The sequence below is a fragment of the Sceloporus occidentalis genome, unplaced genomic scaffold (genome assembly GCF_023333645.1).
Source record: "Sceloporus occidentalis isolate IW3139 unplaced genomic scaffold, rSceOcc1.0.p SCAF_41, whole genome shotgun sequence".
Lineage (NCBI taxonomy): Eukaryota > Metazoa > Chordata > Lepidosauria > Squamata > Phrynosomatidae > Sceloporus > Sceloporus occidentalis.
Window position 1 is genome coordinate 3,388,692 of NW_028317021.1, and position 17,291 is coordinate 3,405,982.

The 17,291-nt window shown below is 42.1% G+C and overlaps 1 protein-coding gene across 1 annotated transcript in view; it reads left to right on the forward strand.

Annotated features, from left to right (window-relative positions):
- TXNRD2 (thioredoxin reductase 2) overlaps positions 1-17,291 on the forward strand; it is a 90,426-nt gene that overhangs the window by 41,852 nt on the left and 31,283 nt on the right. The window contains exons 9-11 of the mRNA XM_089490094.1: positions 3,884-3,903; positions 4,911-5,002; positions 9,264-9,438. Coding sequence (XP_089346220.1) covers positions 3,884-3,903; positions 4,911-5,002; positions 9,264-9,438 — 287 coding nt within the window. The remainder of the gene's footprint in view (positions 1-3,883; positions 3,904-4,910; positions 5,003-9,263; positions 9,439-17,291) is intronic.

Below are 17,291 nucleotides of genomic sequence, written 5' to 3' on the forward strand. Positions count from 1 at the left end.
ATACGGAGGAGGGTGCAAGCTTGTTTGCTGCTGCTCCAGATAACAGGACCCGGAGCAATGGATGCAAGCTGCAGGAAAAGAGATTCCACCTCAACATTAGGAGGACCTTCCTGACAGTAAGGGCTGTTTGACAGTGGAACAAACTCCCTCGGAGTGTGGTGGAATTTCCTTTTTTAAGCAGAGGCTGGATGGCCATCTGTCAGGGATGTTTTGATTGAGAATTCCTGCATGGCAGGGGGTTGGACTGGATGGCCCCTGCGGTCTCTTCCAACTCTATGATTCTATAATTCTAACTAAAGTAAACCTATTAAACCCATAGGATTTCCCTATGTATTGATTCCCTTTTCAACAATTGATTCAGTGGGTTTACTCTAGTTAGGACCAACCTATAGGATTTAGGCTTTTATCTATCCCACTTTCCTTTCGTAAATCAAGATTCATTTAAAATGCCAATGCATTCTTTCAATGCACTTGTTGCAACATTTAGTCCTTTTGTGATTTATTGTACAGCGCACATTGTAATTACTTCTGTATAAAAGTGACCAAGTGAGTTTCATGGCTGGGAGGGAATTTGTATCCACAGTCCTAGTCCTGACACTTTATCCACTATATCACACTGTTCAATATCATATGAAACGTTTCACTTGCAAGATGGCTTTCAAAAAAATGCATCTATTAGGAAAAGTGTAAAGAAACATATACAGTGGACCCTTGTTATCCGCTGGGGTTTGGTTCCAAGATCCCCGTGGATAACAAAATCTGTGGATGCTCAAGTCCCATTAAATATAATGACAGAGCAAAATGGGGTCCCTTACAAAAGATGGAAAATCAAGGTTTGATATTTGAAATTTATAATTTTTTTGGAACATTTTCAAACCGTGGATGCTGGAATCTGTGTATAAGAAGGGCTGACTGTACAAGAAAATGCATATGAAGTTTTGTCTAGACTTTAAAAAATTCAGATCGCTGCACATAGAACAGAATGAGCGTAATCCTGGAAAAAAATGAGAAGTGAATATGACCGATTTGCCCAATCCTCCTGAGAGCTGCCTGTAATTCAGGGCCCATGAAGCCATCTTCAAATACAGCCTATTACTGTTTGGTGTTTCCATAAGCACCACTCACTGTCTGGGGGATGCTGTGGGACCCCATGAAGGAAAAGTCTGTCTGGTTTTCCGTATATGAACCACCCTTTGGACTCAATAACATTAAGAAACGCTTAACTCTGCGGCCGGCGGGACAAGGGAGGAAATGTCATGCTCCGTCTGTCTCCTTCGTCAGAGTGTCTCAGTGCTTTGTGTAGTGAAATCTCAGTCTGAGCCTCCTGAGCCCACCTATTTTCAGACTTGAGTCATGGTTTACATGAGCTGGACAGTTGCAAGCCTGTCCTGTCGGCGCGAGATTCATCAGCATCACTTCAGATAATAACTCCAGGCGCATTCCTGTCACTTTGCCCATTGTGGTTGAGCATAGAGCTGATGACTTTTGGCGGGTCCTCCGTGGCATTATTTAAAGAGCCGCCTTTTTTCTTCTCTTCTTTCTTTCTTTCCTTCTTTCTTTCTTTCTTCCCTTTTTTTGCTTTTAAAAAAATGACTGATTTATATTATTAGTACTTCTACGGATTAGTGATGACACTGGCATTATCTGTTCTTGTGTCACATTATCCTTTTGAAAGGACAAATGTGGTGGGCCACCCACATCTTAGTTTGCCCTGGTCATGAGTTGTCATCTTAATTTTTGTACATTAAGATTTGTACATTCTTTCCACCTGTCTCACTTGCTTTCTCTTTCTCCCCTCAAATGAAGGTCAAAATGGGGAAGTTCACTCCACAAATTATCCCTATTAAGCAATTTGACTATATTTGAGAGTTTTCTGCTGTCAGGATAGCCTTTCAAAACAAATTATCTTTGTTTTTTGGGTTTTTGCTAAAGAGGAACCTCTTCTCCCCGCCATCACCATCTTCTCTTCTCTCATTTCACTGCCTGGTGAACAACATGTTTATTCTAACAAGCTTTTCTCTGCTTCGTATCTGTTGTTTTATGCAAAGCTTGTGTCTTACCTGAGGCCTCTGCCTTCATCATCTTTTTAATTGAATTTAATTGTATTTTAAATTGCTGTTTGCCATCCAGATCGCTGCATAACTAAATCATTTTTAAAAATGGCTTTTGAAATCAGAGCTGGCCCTACCATTGGGCAAGATGAAGATGCGGAGTGGGGACGGTCAGGGGTGTTACTAGGAGTGCTGGGGTGCAGGACGCACCAGGTGACATCCCAAGGGGGTGACATCGCTGCTCCCCAAATAATAATAATAATTATTATTATTATTTCTACCTCCCCCCTTCCATGGATCGAGATGGGGAGCAACAACAATTAACAGATGAACAGCACCAGTTAAAAGGCATCAATTTAAAAAAGCACACATCAGTTTAAAAGGACAAATACAATGTGCCATCTGAGATGTACAATCCACAATTAAAATTCATCATTCAGGGATAGTACGAATGAAGTTGAAGAGATAAGAAGTTAGTTAGACAAAATTAGATAGGACCTTGAGAGAAGAACTAGAAAGGGATATAGGAAGAGGAAGGTTTGGGTATGTAGGAGAAGGTAGGTGGAAGAGTAATAAGGAAGATTAAAGAGAGGAGGTAAAGAAGATAGGAAATGGAGATGTGGAAGAGGGTAAGAAAGGAAGTTGGAAGTAGGGAAGAAGAAAGATTTGGGAAGGTAATAAGTCAAAGGTTTAAGAAGGAAAGAGAAATCACAGTTAAGAGGCAGAAGACGAAGAACACGTAAAAAAGGAATTAGGTAAAAACTAAAGGTTGGTCTTATCTATTTGATTAATTTGTGACTTCTTTACTCTTAAGTACAGTGCATACGTGCTGAAGCCGCGGCGCGCGGGCGGGGCGGAGCGTCCCATTCAATTGAATGGGCGCTTGCGCCCTGCGCGCGCCTGCGCCACCGCGCACAAGCCCCATTGTTTCCAATGGGGCTTGAGCATAGGCGGAATTCGCCTTACGCGGAGGGATCCGGAACGGATCCCCCCGCGTAAGGCGAGGACGGACTGTATATGTATATGAGAATTTAATGTATTGAATGAATGTAATAGTGTGTATGTTAATAATTGTACTGCACTGTTTTAACAATAAAGTTTATTAAAAAAATTAAAAATTCATCATTCAAAATTCACAATTTAAGATCATCTGGATAAGCCTGCCGGAAGAGACTGGTCTTCAGTGTTGATTACATTCAGAGATATATGGGAATTACGATTTATGAGTATCATTAGTACAAAAAACATGACTAAGGATTCTGTATGGTGTGGGAAGACACCATGAGTTATTGCACCGGGTGATGCCAACCCTAGTGATGCCACTGGGGATGGTGCCATCTTCTTTTCTTCCTGCAGCAAAATATCTTGGGTCAGGTCTGTTTGGGTTTTTATTATATGAAGGCCTGGCCAGCAACCTGACTGTACAATCTTATTCACATTTTCTCTGAAGTCAATCCCACTGTGTTCATTACTGCACTCTTCCTGGTAAGTTTGTTTAGGGTTGTAATATATGTGTGTGTGTGTTTGTTTTAATCATTCTTCCAGAGGTTCTGTTTGGCCAAGCAAATGTGTTATGTAATCTCTGACTATTTTAATTTCATATAATAGGGTTGTCCATTGTTAAGCTCTGTGTATGTTTTTTTAAAACAAACTGCTTTTTCTCCATCCGTACCTTCATTGTATGAAGCCTGACTCACACTGTATGGTGCCTTTATGCTGGACTTTACCTGTAATCATGCCACAAAATTCCAGAAAATAATTTGTTTTAGTTATGACAATATGCACAGTCTCATTCTGGTTTTTTCCCTCTCTCTCTGCTTTCTATTGAACAGGTTGGTTGTCGGAGCCAGCTGTATCTTTTGTAAAAGCTATAATGATTTATTGTCATGCTTGACATATTTGTCTTTTCTGTGAAGGCTCAATACGCCCAAGTGCCACTGCTTAGCAGCTCTTGTTGAAATCCATGATTAAAAAACATTTAGGCACCAACTACGCGATCTACTGACTCTCGTGCTCAGGTTTCTCACCAGGGTTTCTTCTCATCGCTGGGTTTTTCTTCAATATGGGGCACAAAGGAAACTCCAATTCCCTCTTGTTTCCTTGTATTAAATAGCAATGCAGTCTGCAATCTAAAGCTAGGCACTTTAGCAAGAGCTGCACCATGTTATTTTGCTGACTGTGTTGCTGAGCTCTCAGCTGCAGAAGTCTCAAGCTTCCAGAGTTCTCAAAACAATGAATTGAAGCAGACTGTAAAGTAGGTTAGGCTGGAAGATAAGTTACCCATTGAGCTTTGTGACTCAGTGAAATTACCCAGGTTCTCTACGTAAAGGCTGATATTCTACCTATTATTCTACACTGGCACAGTATTTTAATACAATCCAGGTCGAGTCTCCCTTTATCTGGAATTCCAAAATCGTCCACATGGATGGCTGAGATAGTCACAGCTTTGCTTTCTTATCATTCAGTGTGCACAAACTTTGTTTCGTGCACAAAATTATTTTAAAAATACTAAGGATAAAATCACCTTCAGGCTATGTGCATAAGGTGTATATGAAACATGAATGTTATGTTTAGCCTCCATCTCTGAGATATCTCATTAGGTGTATGCAAATACTCCAAAATCCCAAAGCAAGCAAGTCCCAGGCATTTTGAATAAGGGAGACTCAACCTGTATTAAAAGGCAGTATTAGAGAGCAATAGATCCTCCTTGCATCTAGATAAAAATGGAAGATTTCCACAGGGCAGAACAGAAAGTTATGAAAATGCTTGTATTACGACTTGATGTTGCAATTCTTAGCAAATTTATTCCCTCTAAACATAAGCTGAGCTATTTTTTTCCCTGAACTGAACACTTATCAGATGTTTCGCTTGAGTGCGCTGGCTTTCTCACAGGCCTTGGATTGGACGCCACAGTCATGATGAGGAGCATCCCACTTCGCGGGTTTGATCAGGTAGGGTTTGTTGTTGGTTTTTTTTGCCACCTTTGGTCTTTTTGCTCAGCTTGTTCCATGCTCAGTTTGCTGTATTTTGTGTGTACCTGAGAGGATGTGGGTTATAAGATATTAGACACAGTCTTATATTCCTGGTTCAACAAGCCCTGTCAAATCAGTCCTGACAGATGGTGGCCCAAGTCCTATTGTTAATCCTTAGAATTGATCCACTCCATCAATGTAATTTACTGTAATGCACTGACTCATTGTACGTGTCGACTCGTAATTCAACACTTGACTCAATGGGTCTACTCTAGTTGAAACTCATCAATACAATTCAGGCCAGTATTTTCCCGCAGAGACCTCCGTTCGTCCCTTGAGCTACTTTGTAAAACATTCATGCACTTCAGTGGGACATTTTCATTCACCGGATACACTATTATCACACAGAATGTATACAGAATTAGACCTACAATGTAGGTCATCATAGGACGGTGTCACCTGCACAGTTTTAAAAGTGTCCACACATTTCGGCCCCTTGCCAAGTACTTTTCCCACCCCTGAAACCAAACATAAATTTAAAGAAACAGCTGGGACAAAAGATGCCTCAATAAATCTATTCATTTTTCCCACTGTTATAAATGTGGATGCATTCTCGATGCAGAAAAGGCTTGGGCCCTTGTCCTCAATTACTTTTCACTCGGCGTTGTGGTTTGTGGCCACTGTAGGGTTTCATGAAGAATCCTTTGGTAGTTAACTGACTCATACAATAAATAAATTAATAATATATTTATGTATGCATGTATGAATAAACAAGCAAACAAATAAATAAAAACCAGGCATCAGCAGTGTTCACCTGATGTAGCAGCAGCAGCAATAAAAAATCTAGCAAGACATTGAAGATTTTTATTTGGCCTGAACGTCTGTGAACTACACCTCAATTTAAGATGTTGCTCAACTCTTGATAGTTGTAAATGTTACTATTAATAAAAGTCTTGAACTGTGTTATGGGGCATGTCAGGATTTCCAGAGTGGCTTAAACAATAAAACAAACAAACCATCTGCTACAGAATTGCATAAACACAGCCCAGCCAAAAATGGAACTAAAAAGATAAAAGGGAACCCTGTAGCACCTTTGAGGCTAATAGAGAAATCTAAATTTCTAGCATAAGCTTTTCAAGACTCAGGCCACTTCTTTAGATACATGTAGTATATCTTTGAACACTACAAAAATGGAACTACTGTATATGCTCATGTATAAGGCTAGAAATTTAGGTTAAAAAATTGATCCAAAAAACTTGTGTCGACTTATCCATGGGTCAGTGTAACTACTGTATTTAACACATGCACACATATATATGGTGAAAGGCAAGAGATTAATCTGCCCTGGAAGCACTGACCCCTTTCTACACTCTCATCTGTCCAACCTTTAGTATGTGCACAAATAGTTATGCCTGCTGGAATTTTGTAAGTTCTTTGGCATTGTTTTTTCTTACTTCGTCCTTTACATCCTTCATTACTTGTGCCTAAGTTTTACACTCGATTTATCAAAATCCATACTTTCAGCCCCAAAGTTGCCCTCCACTTATATATGAGGTCGATTTATAGTCGAGAATATACAGTAGTCAGATTGACATAAAAGCTCAATGATGCCAGTGATGAATGAGAGGACCAAGATTACATTTTTTTCTGACTTTAACCACCAGGTTTCAAAGACTCAAGGGAACAAGTTTTAATCTGTTATATTTTAATACGTTAAGATTTTAATCACTGGTAACCAATAATTGGTAATCCATTTCTGTTGATACAAAGTGAAGGTTTTGCATAAGTAAGATTGAATAAATAGATAGAAGGGATTCCATTAAAATGAGTGAGAGATATCCCACTACCTTTTTTCCAGAAAATGTGGGCATTCCTCAAGTCAAGGGGAAAGTAGCAAGTAGCTTTCCCCTAGACCTTTGTTTGCCGTTTTTCTCTTTTGGTTTAGGATAACCAAACCAAAAGAGTTTGGTTAACTTTTTGCTTTTACAACCATCCCCCAAGTCTGCCCCTCCAAAAAAACATTATTTTTTTTTTTAAATTAAAGATTGGTTTTGAACTTTTTGCTTGGGCTCAGTTCAGATACCCTGAAACGGTAAGAGTGGTGATGCTGCAGCCGGCCTGTTGCCTCCAGTGAGGATAGCAAAAATATGGATTGGGACTAGGTTTTATTTTGAACTGAAATAATACAAATAAGGCAGGCTGAAATAGAAGAAGAAGTGGGTACTGTACTAAGGAGGCACAGAGGTACTAGTAGACGCAAGCTGACAGGGGAACGCGGGCATATCAAATTTCAGATGAGAACAAATGCTGGCGTGGGCGTTACTTTTACTCTTCTCCCAGTTGTGACTGATAGCATGAAAGTAAAACGAACTACCCAAACCCCAACAAACAGCACTTAAGTTCTTCTGTGTGGGTGGTTTGGTGAGCTCTAGTTTATACAACTAGCAAATTTATCCTTTTATGTCTGACAGTTTGACTTTTCCCCCCATCAACTGCCATGAGAACGTCTTTTGAACAGCCTTGATAGCTTGACAGTTTGTTTCAAATGCTCGGAGGTGTCTTTGGGAAGGACAGGGTTTCTTTTTTTTCTAGGAGCTTTTCAGGATGCCGGCGTGAGTCACCAGGATGGACAAGGGCTATGCCAGAGGCATGACGGGGAGGGAAAAGCCTTTGTGCAATTGGGACTAGAAGCTACAGGCAGCCTATTTCTTTTTGCCGCTGCCCAGTTTCTCAACATGCCATATTCTGCCCACTCCGCAACTTCCTTTGTGAAATTCCTAGCATAGGCTACAAATACCCTTTATGATTATGATTATTATTGACGAGTTTGTATGAAGATTGTGGCACGTGGGAAACCAGGGAAATATGACGCTCGATATTTTTGAACTTAACATGCCTAAACAGACAACCAGCAACAACATTACCCTTCGTCCAGGAGTCCCACTGCCTTGAGCTGGAAAGCCTGGTCCAGGGGTGGGGAAAGTGTGACCCATGGGTTGGATTTGGCCCCTGGGCTCCACTTCTGCAGCATGTGAAATCTGACTTCTAGTCCCTCAATTTCTCAATTTTTGTCTTAATTGCATGAGTTTTTGATCACGCAATTGATTGATCCCCCCAAATATACAAAAGGCCCCCAACCTCACACAGATACCCTCTAGGATCCTCCAAGAATCTTCAGAAGTGTGTGTCTGTACCTTCAAGTCGCCTGTCAACTTATGGCAACCCCATCAGTAGGGGGAACTGGCCCTGGCCCCTATGTAGTTACCCATTCCTGACCTAGATGAATGAGTCACTTGGCAGGAGGTGGTGACTTTATACATAGTTTTCCTAGGAGTGAACTGTTGATTTTGTCACAGCCATCGCAATCTCCATTGTATGGGAGGGAACTGAAGCAGGCAAGGGAAGGAAGGTTCTTGCAATCCCAAGATGTGACTCGTGTCTGGACCAAGCCAATGACTTTGGCAACTTGAGATTGTCATGTTTAGGAGTGAGTGCCATACCTTTTGAAGTCAAAATGGCACCATCTGTAAACAGGAAAACGGTATCAGCTGGCTTGGGGTGTGTTTTTCAGAGGTACAAAATATTCTGGGGGGAAAGACCAGACAGAAGACCCCCAAAATAGCCAAATGACCATCCCCAACAGCCATGGATTGCTGGGAGGAGAAAATGAAATAAAATGATCAGGATTCTGAACAAAAGCATTCCATCCTGCAACATTGTGTAGAGGTTATTTGTATAAATGAAGTGCGTGTGTGTGTATGTGTGCATGTTTGCATTTAATTCAGACTGGGGCTTAAAGAACCCTTTCAGGTATTGGGGGTTTTTTTAAACAAAAATTGGTCTGAGTGCCTTCACATTTAAATGTGGTCTCTCATGAAGCATTTGAACTGTTAAGCAAGACTGCACTCCACATTCCCTATGAGAGTTGATGTGGTGTCTTGGTTCTAGTGTCAGACTAGGAAGGCCCAGTCTTCAGTCTACCATTGAAGCTCACTGAGAGACTTTGAGCCAGTCCAGAGTCATGGATCGCGTAAGATTGTTGTGCATTAAAGGGAAGAAAGGGAGTTGAGGAAGAACGGTTTACACAAGACCATGGATCACTGGCGTGAGAAAGTGTAAGAAATGCATACCCATGAGGTGCATGGGATTACTTGAACAGTACTTTAATTTTTGATATAATGGAAAATCTGGATTTCTGAGTGATTTCTCACTTATCTTTTGCAACTTGTGTTTTTTGTAGCAAATGGCCACCTTGCTAACAGACTACATGGGTGACTACGGCACAAGATTTCTAAAGAAATGCAGCCCGACTAAAGTGAAGAAAGCTGACAATGGCCGATTGCGGGTGACATGGAAATACCATGATTCTGGCAAAGAAAAATCAGATGAATTTGACACGGTGATGTGGGCAGTAGGTAAAAAAAATGTCTAATAGCATGCCTTCAATACAGGGGATTTCTGTTAATCCAAGGGCTGAGTTCAGTTCAGAGAAATTCTTGGGGGTACGTTCCATGGGTAGGCAATGCCAGAGGCAAAAGAATAGGTCCAAAAACCCAGCGTAGTCTAGCTCAGCGCTTTTACTACCAGCAAAATGAGACACAACAACCTTTTAGGATGGGAAAATCTCATACAAAAAGTTGGGAAGACAATCTAGCTGTCCCATCTTCCACCTTCTGAACCCTCAAGGGCAGCCCTGTGGCACATGTCATAGTAATCTAAAGCAGAGATGACCAAGGTATGCAGCACAGATGCCCCACTATTCCAAACACAGTTCTAAACTCTTGGGCTCCTGACACTCACATTACCCCTTTCCCCCTCAAAAGCCCTCCCTGGATTGGGCACTTGGGCGTCAAGTTGACCCTATAAGGACCAGTGGCTGTATTATTCAGTGGGTTCACTATGATATGCAGGACCAAAATCTCTATCAAACTGAATAAGAACAATCAGACATATTAGATCACACATCAGTCCCTTTACAATTGAATCATTCACAGCTCCCCAAAACCCTATTCAGTTCTTTCCCCTGGCTGATTGATCTCTCTCTGTTACAGTTTCTCCTTATCTCTAGGCCATCTTTCCCTTATCTCTCTTCTGTCAGAGACAAGTCTCAATTTTATATCCTTTCTCCCCTGACCCTTCAGACCTGCAGTTGGCTGGCTCCAACCAAGCTCCCTTCACAGAGACTTTATTGATTGATTGATTTTTATCCCGCCTTTCTCCCAAAATGGGACTCAAGGCGGCAAACATATATAAACATAAGATAAAATTGTACAATTAAAATCATAAAAATATAATAATAATAATAATAATAATAATAATATGTTTTATTTATATACCGCTATTCCAAAGATCATAGCGGTGAACAGCAAGTAAGCTAATTAGCAAGTAAGCTAATTTGCCCCCAACAGTCTGGGTACTCATTTTAGCGACCTCGGAAGGATGCAAGCCTGAGTCGAGCTTGGGCCCTTTTGCTGGTCTTGAACTCGCAACCTTGTGGTTTCGAGTGAATGGCTGCAGTACAGGCATTTACCCACTGCGCCACCAGGGCTCCATATTACAAATAGAAACTTTTAAAAACATACAGAGTTAAAATTAAAAAGTCCAAGTCCAACCCTCTCATCTCCCAATAAAACCAAGCCTGGCAGATCTCAAAAGGCATGTCTTTGCCTGCCTGCGAAAGGCCAGCAGTGAGGGGGCCAGCCTAGTCTCCCATGGAAGGGAGTTCCACAGGGAAAGAGCAGCCACTGAGAAGGCTCTCTCTCGGGTCCTCACCAGGCAAGCCTGGGATGGTGTTGGGACCGAGAGAAAGCCTTCTCCTGAAGATCTTAGGGCTCTAGGTGGTTCATATGGGGAGATACGGTCTTTCAAATAGTCTGGACCTAAGCCGTGTAGGGCTTTATAGGTCATAGCCCTGGTGGCGCAGTGGTTAAATACCTGTACTGCAGCCACTCACTCAAAACCATAAGGTTGCGAGTTCAAGACCAGCAAAAGGGCTCAAGCTCGACTCAGGCTTGCATCCTTCTGAGGTCGCTAAAATGAGTAACCAGATTGTTGGGGGCAAATTAGCTTACAGTTGTAAACCGCTTAGACACTGCTTAGGCAGTATGAAGCGGTATATAAATGAAGCTTGTAAGCTTGTAATAACCAGCACTTTGAATTGTGCTCGGAAATGAACCAGTAGCCAGTGAAGCTGTTTCAATACAGGAGTTATATGCTCCCTGTAACTGGCTCCAGTCAGCATTCTAGCCGCAGCATTTTGGATTCGCTGAAGTTTCCAAACAGTTTCCAACGGCAGCCCCACATAGAGCGCATTACAGTAGTCCAATTGGGATGTAACCAAAGCATGTGTCACTGTAGCCAGATCTGACGTCTCAAGGAACGGGCGCAGCTGGCGCAAAAGTTTTAATTGTGCAAATGCACTTCTGGCCACTGCTGAGACCTGGGCATCCAGATTCAGACTGGAGTCCAGGAGCACACCCAAGCTGCGAGCCTGAGATTTCAAGGGGAGTGTAACCCCATCCAGCTCAGGCATAGCCCCAATTCCCTGATCTGCCTTATGACTGACCAGGAGCACCTCTGTCTTGTCTGAATTAAGCTTCAATTTGTTTGCCCTCATCTAGTCCATTACTGACATCAGACACTGGTTCAGCACAGGGACAACTTCCTTGGAATCAGATGGAAAGGAGAGACAGTTGGGTGTCATCTTTGGGTGCCCCAAAACTCCGGATGACCTCTCCCAGCGGTTTCATGTAGATGTTAAGCAACATGGGGGACAAAAGAGACGATGTCCTCCAAAGCAAGACCATAGATGAGCAAGACTTTGGAGGACATCGTCCCACCCTTGAAAGAAATTTGGTTGGTAGAGATGTACCAGCAACCAGGTTGTGGTTCTCCCTGTCAAGAAAGGTTAGAATAGCCCCATCCTAGACAGTTAAATAACTGAGCTCCACGATCTGCACATTTGCATGGCAGAGTCCTTCCTGGACCACTTCCGAATATCAGACTGGGCTGTAGGACAATTTAATTTTAAATGCTCCTTCCTATAACCCTCCTGCCAAAGTTCTGCCAGAGGTGGTGGGAAGGAAAGAAATTCCAGGATAGAAAGATAACACGGCCAGACTGAACGGTATCTTTTCATCTGTTTATCAGTGGCATCGCTTGACAGTTCTGATGACTATCAATAGTTGAGAAATTGTTCATTATGTCTGTGTGGTGTTTTCAAAATCAAAACCTGTCCGTTTCACAAACACCTTATCTGATTTGCCTTGAACATCTGGAATGATGTCAAGCCCTGCCCTTGATTCAGAAGCCATACGCTGAAAGACTCCAGGTGTAGTTGGCTTGATGTTTGTCCTGTGTTTAGAATGGCAGGTAGGGAAGAGAAGGTGACAGCTGAATGTAATTGCTGCAAAGCGGGAAATACTCAGCAAGCATAAATCCAAAGAGTCACTGAGGGAGAAAGAAGGCTGTATTACTTGGTATTATGCCTACAGAAAAAAACAACCCCAGGGCAAAAGTGTGGGCCACGTCAAGATCATACAGGATTACATGGGAACATACAAAGCTGCCGTGTGCTGAATCAGACATTTGTTTCACCTACCCTGGTTTTGCCTCCTTTGAGTGGCAATGTCCCTAAAGTAGGGGTCAGCAAGAAATGGGTCATGGTCACACACTGGTCCTAGTCTGTTTTTGTGGCCCATGGTCCTTCTGGGACTCGCACCAAGAAAAAAAATATTGGAGGGATTGCTGTGCCTGAAAGCCCCCAGAGAACAAGATCCTCCTCTAAACTAAGACTCGGGACCTTGCTCTAATGAGAATGTGTAGGTCTTCGTTGTTGTGATTTACAAAACTAGAAATGACCAGGTGTTCCATTAAAGAAAGAAAAACAATCATCAATAAAACCCACATTTATAATGGGATGTGGCTCACAGCATGTCCCAGGGACCAAAATAAGTTCCTGGACCAACTGAAGTTGCCCAGGTACAAGGTCTGGAGGAGAACGCAGTTATTGAACTGGGTAACATGGAGCTACAATGCTGTTCAGTGTTTTACCCATTGCTCAATGTCTTTCTCTCTCATGTATGCCTATGTTGATCAAACTAGCTGATGTGCCTACAAAAGTGGTTTTCAGAGATGGAGTGCTTTACTGGACTGAGGGGCTTGTAGAAGATGGTTGGCTAAACCACACTACAGATATTGCTGGGATACTGTCACACGTCTGATACACTGTGAACCAGTTGAAGCAAATGAAAGAGACCAAACCACATAAGATGACTGCAAACCATCCTATTGCTGACTCGTTCCAGAAGAGTGGCCATGTTAGCTTGTTAGCAGCAAATGCATCCAAAAATCCTGTAGCAGCCTAAAGTGTAGCAGATTCATTGTGTCAGAAACTTCCAGTGGAAGAGCTTTGGGGCTATAACTCTCCCATCACGGTGGGTTTTATCATTCGAAACCTCTGGGGAATCACCCTGTTGCAGAAGGCTGGCCTACCATATGCTCCAATAAACCTGTTAATCTCCAAGGACCCATGAGATGCTTCCTTTGATTTTTGCTCATTAGCAAGGAATTTGCATTCCAATAGCTTGAGAAAAACAGAACTAGTTCTTTCCCCCTCTGCCCCTGTTCTAGAAACCAGACCTGAACTATTTTCCTTGCCATGGTGCTTGCTTTTGCACCCTGCCCCATAGGATTAAGGCTGTTAGCCGTTTAAACTGGTTAATTGGTGTGCAGTCGCTGTGCGATTCATTGAGAATTTTTTGTTTGGTTTTGTTTTTAAAGAAATCTGTATCAACATACCCACACCAGGTGTCTGTGATAATAGACTGGGAAGCATAGTTGTGTTGAGAATTTCCTGCCTGCCGAAGTGCCAATCACAGATGGTGACTGAAAGGGGGCAGCTTGTGGCGTTCGGCAGAAACCAGGCTTCTGCCAAGTTAACTCTACTTGCCTCCTTGAATCCGCCTCAAATAATTGTGGTTCTCAGCATTTTCTGTGTGCATTATTTCAGGGCATTGTCTGACTTGGAAGGCTCAGAATTGCATGCAGATCATTATGAACAATAACAGTGAGATTAGGTTTCGCCTTTCTGCATATGAAGGAGCACTGTTGTTTTAAAAGTGGCTTTTGTCTGGGTGACTTTGAAAAGCACACAGGAGGTGCATGAAATAATTTCCCTAAGAAATATGATGTGGCTTTTGGGAACTCGTTCAGATTATCTCTCAACTGATCAGATACTTTACGCAAGCAGGAATATCTCTCTCTCTCTCTCTCTCTCTCTCTCTCTCTCATTCATTCTCTCTCAAATATTTTGTTTTGGATTAAACATAGAGTCACACTTCACGCTAGTCTAAGAGACACAGGAGCAGGCCACATGGCCACACATTTCTCCTGTCATTTCCCATTGCCCAGCATCCACTACCGGAGGCAGTTACCCACCTCTGATGGTAGGGCCAGTCCTGATCAGACCACTGTCCTGTCAGTCCAGTAGTATTCAGCCAGGATGACTGGCAACTTTTGACCAAAGGACTTTCTTCAGCCACCCCCAAATTGTGGAATGACCTGCCAGAAGAGACCTGGCAGCTGGATATGCTGTCTGACTTTAAAATAGCATGAAAGACCAATTTCTTCTATCCGGATGTTTTTTAGATTCATGTGTTCAATCCAATTTATGTTTTTAATATGTATTTTTAACTGGTGTTCATGTTTTTAACTTTGTTCGGTGTCTCTTGCTGTATTTTAATCTGTTATTCCCAGTCTTGATCAATAGGGAGAAGTGGATAAAAAATCATAATCATTCTTATTCTTCTTATTCCAAGCATTCCAAAACCTCAGGCAGGATCATTGCCCTGCCTCTGCTAGCTGAGATCCTTTGAGGACCAAACTATGTGTGCTGCAATCCAGCACATCCGTAGAGCACTAAATTGGGGAATGTTTCCTTAGAGCATCCTGCACTTGACTTTGTATTGCTTCTGCTGGACTGCTTGGCAGTCTCTTTCCCATCACAAGTGGCTTGATGGCTGAGAGCCATTGGTATTTGATACTGAGAAAGGGTTAAACAAGCTGGAAATGGTTTCCTTTTCCAACTTCCCAGCCATATCCATTTGGATTACCCAAGAAAATAGTTTAGGGTTTGGGTTTTTTCCCCTGCAGAGCTTTGTTTTGATAAATCCCATATGCTGAAGTATCGGCCCTTCAAGCTCCATTGGGTATAACCCTGCCAGCATCCTCTATAGAGGAGGAAGAGGCTTGAGAAATTTCCTCCAAGGATTTGTGGTGGCTGTCAAGTTCTTAACCTCTTGAACCAGGCAGAAGCAACAAATGTGTCTTTGTGTCTTTTGGTTCTTCGAAGACTCTTACCTCTGGTGTGTGTGTGTGTGTTGTTGTCTGATCATACAGAACTCTTGTACAGCTTGTTTACATTGAGCTGAAGGGATGTCTTAAGAATTTCAAAGCTTTCAAACCTTGGGCTTTCCTGGCTAGTGTGTGGGAAAGTTCTTTTTTGCTTTTCTTTCTTTTTTGAATTGCAATCCCAGAATCTCAGTAGCCATGCTGGCTGGGGATTTGGGGAACTCTAGGCAATAAAGGACTTTTTCCACGTTCTTACTCTTCACAATATATATATACAATAAACTGTCATAGATATGCTATGGAAATGACCACCAGTGCAAGCAAAATTAACTGTTTGGGTCTCAGGTCGCCCTAGAATCATAGAAGGACTTATAGGCCATCTAATGCAACCCACTATTCAGTGCAGGAGCTATGGTGATAAAGCACCACCTGCATAAGGCTATTCAGCATCTGTTTGAAGACCTCCAAAAAGGGAGAGCTCTCTGCCTCCAACTCAGGTAATTTTACCTTTGCAATTACCTGAGTGATTGGTTCCATCGTTGAATTGCTCTTACCAAGAAGAATAGGTAAGAATTGCTCTTACCATGTTTCTCCCAAATTCACTTTGCTTCAACTTAAGCCTGTCACATCTAGTGATGGAGCAGAGAACATCTCTTTGCCCTCTTATTGATTATTGCCTTTCACTTATTGGAGGAGTGCTTCTTAAACTTTGGGTAGTTTTATATGGCAGATTTTGTTTCCATTTGTTTGGAAGATAGACTGACGTATGTAAGGACCTTTTTTTTAATTGTGTCCCCACAATTATGGAATGCTGTTCTATGTGTGTGGTTTGGTCATCTCCCTCTTTCAATGCCATTCCTCAACGCTCTAAAATTCTTAGGTCTTAAGACCTTTCTTCAGCTCTGTGTAAATAAGCTGTTCAAGAGTCCTATATGATCAGACAACCACACCAGAAGTAAGAGTCTTACAAGAACCAAAAGACACATTTGTTACTTCTGCCTGGTTCAAGAAGTTAAGAACTTGACAGCCACCACAAATCCCTGGAGAAAATTGTTCTGTCCTGCCTTTGTGAGTTAGCAAAGAGACTATTTAGTTGCTTCTGCACTAATAGTTACGAGTTTCTGACATGAAATTTGGTGTGTGCAAGTGAACATATATATACATGCATGAGAGATATGTACAAGCTGCGTCTGGAGAGTGTGCATTCCTCTGGGTGTCACATTGGTTGTGGTAGTTTGGGCTGCGTCCACAATGGAGAAATAATTCAGGTTGACACCACTTTAACTGCCATGGCTCAGTGCTATGGAATTCTGGGATTTGTCATTTTGTGAGATACTTAGCCTTCTATGTCAGAGTGCTCTGGTACCACAACAAACTACAAATCGCCAGATTCCATAGCATTGAGCCATAGAGGTTAAAGTGGTATTAAGATGGGCATATAAGGCTGTTGAGAACTAAAAATGATCTCTCTTGGGGAGGGGCAGCCAGTGGAAGAGATTATGTTTTGCCTGCAGAAAGTCTCAGATACAATCCCTAGCACCTCTCATTAAAAATAATAAGTAGCATGTGATGGGATTCCCCATCCATCCACCCACTCACTTTCTGACTGAGATCTTGGAGAGACAATGTAGGTCAGAGCATGCAGCACTGGGGTAGATGGACTGAACAGTTAGTTGGATGGACCTTTGAGCCAAATAGTAAGACAGTTTGTATTTTTCTAAGTGCCCTTAACCACTCTGATAACCTACTCATACCCCATTGTAAGGTCCTAAAGCATCTAGAGGAGCTCAAGCGCATTGTATGCCTCCAAACCTATGAGAAAATTTCCAAAAGCAAAAGTTGTACTCCACTGGATCTTAATGCAGAGTGTACTGAATATATCTTACTTTTGAAATCAGAGCTGGTATGGCCAGTGGCC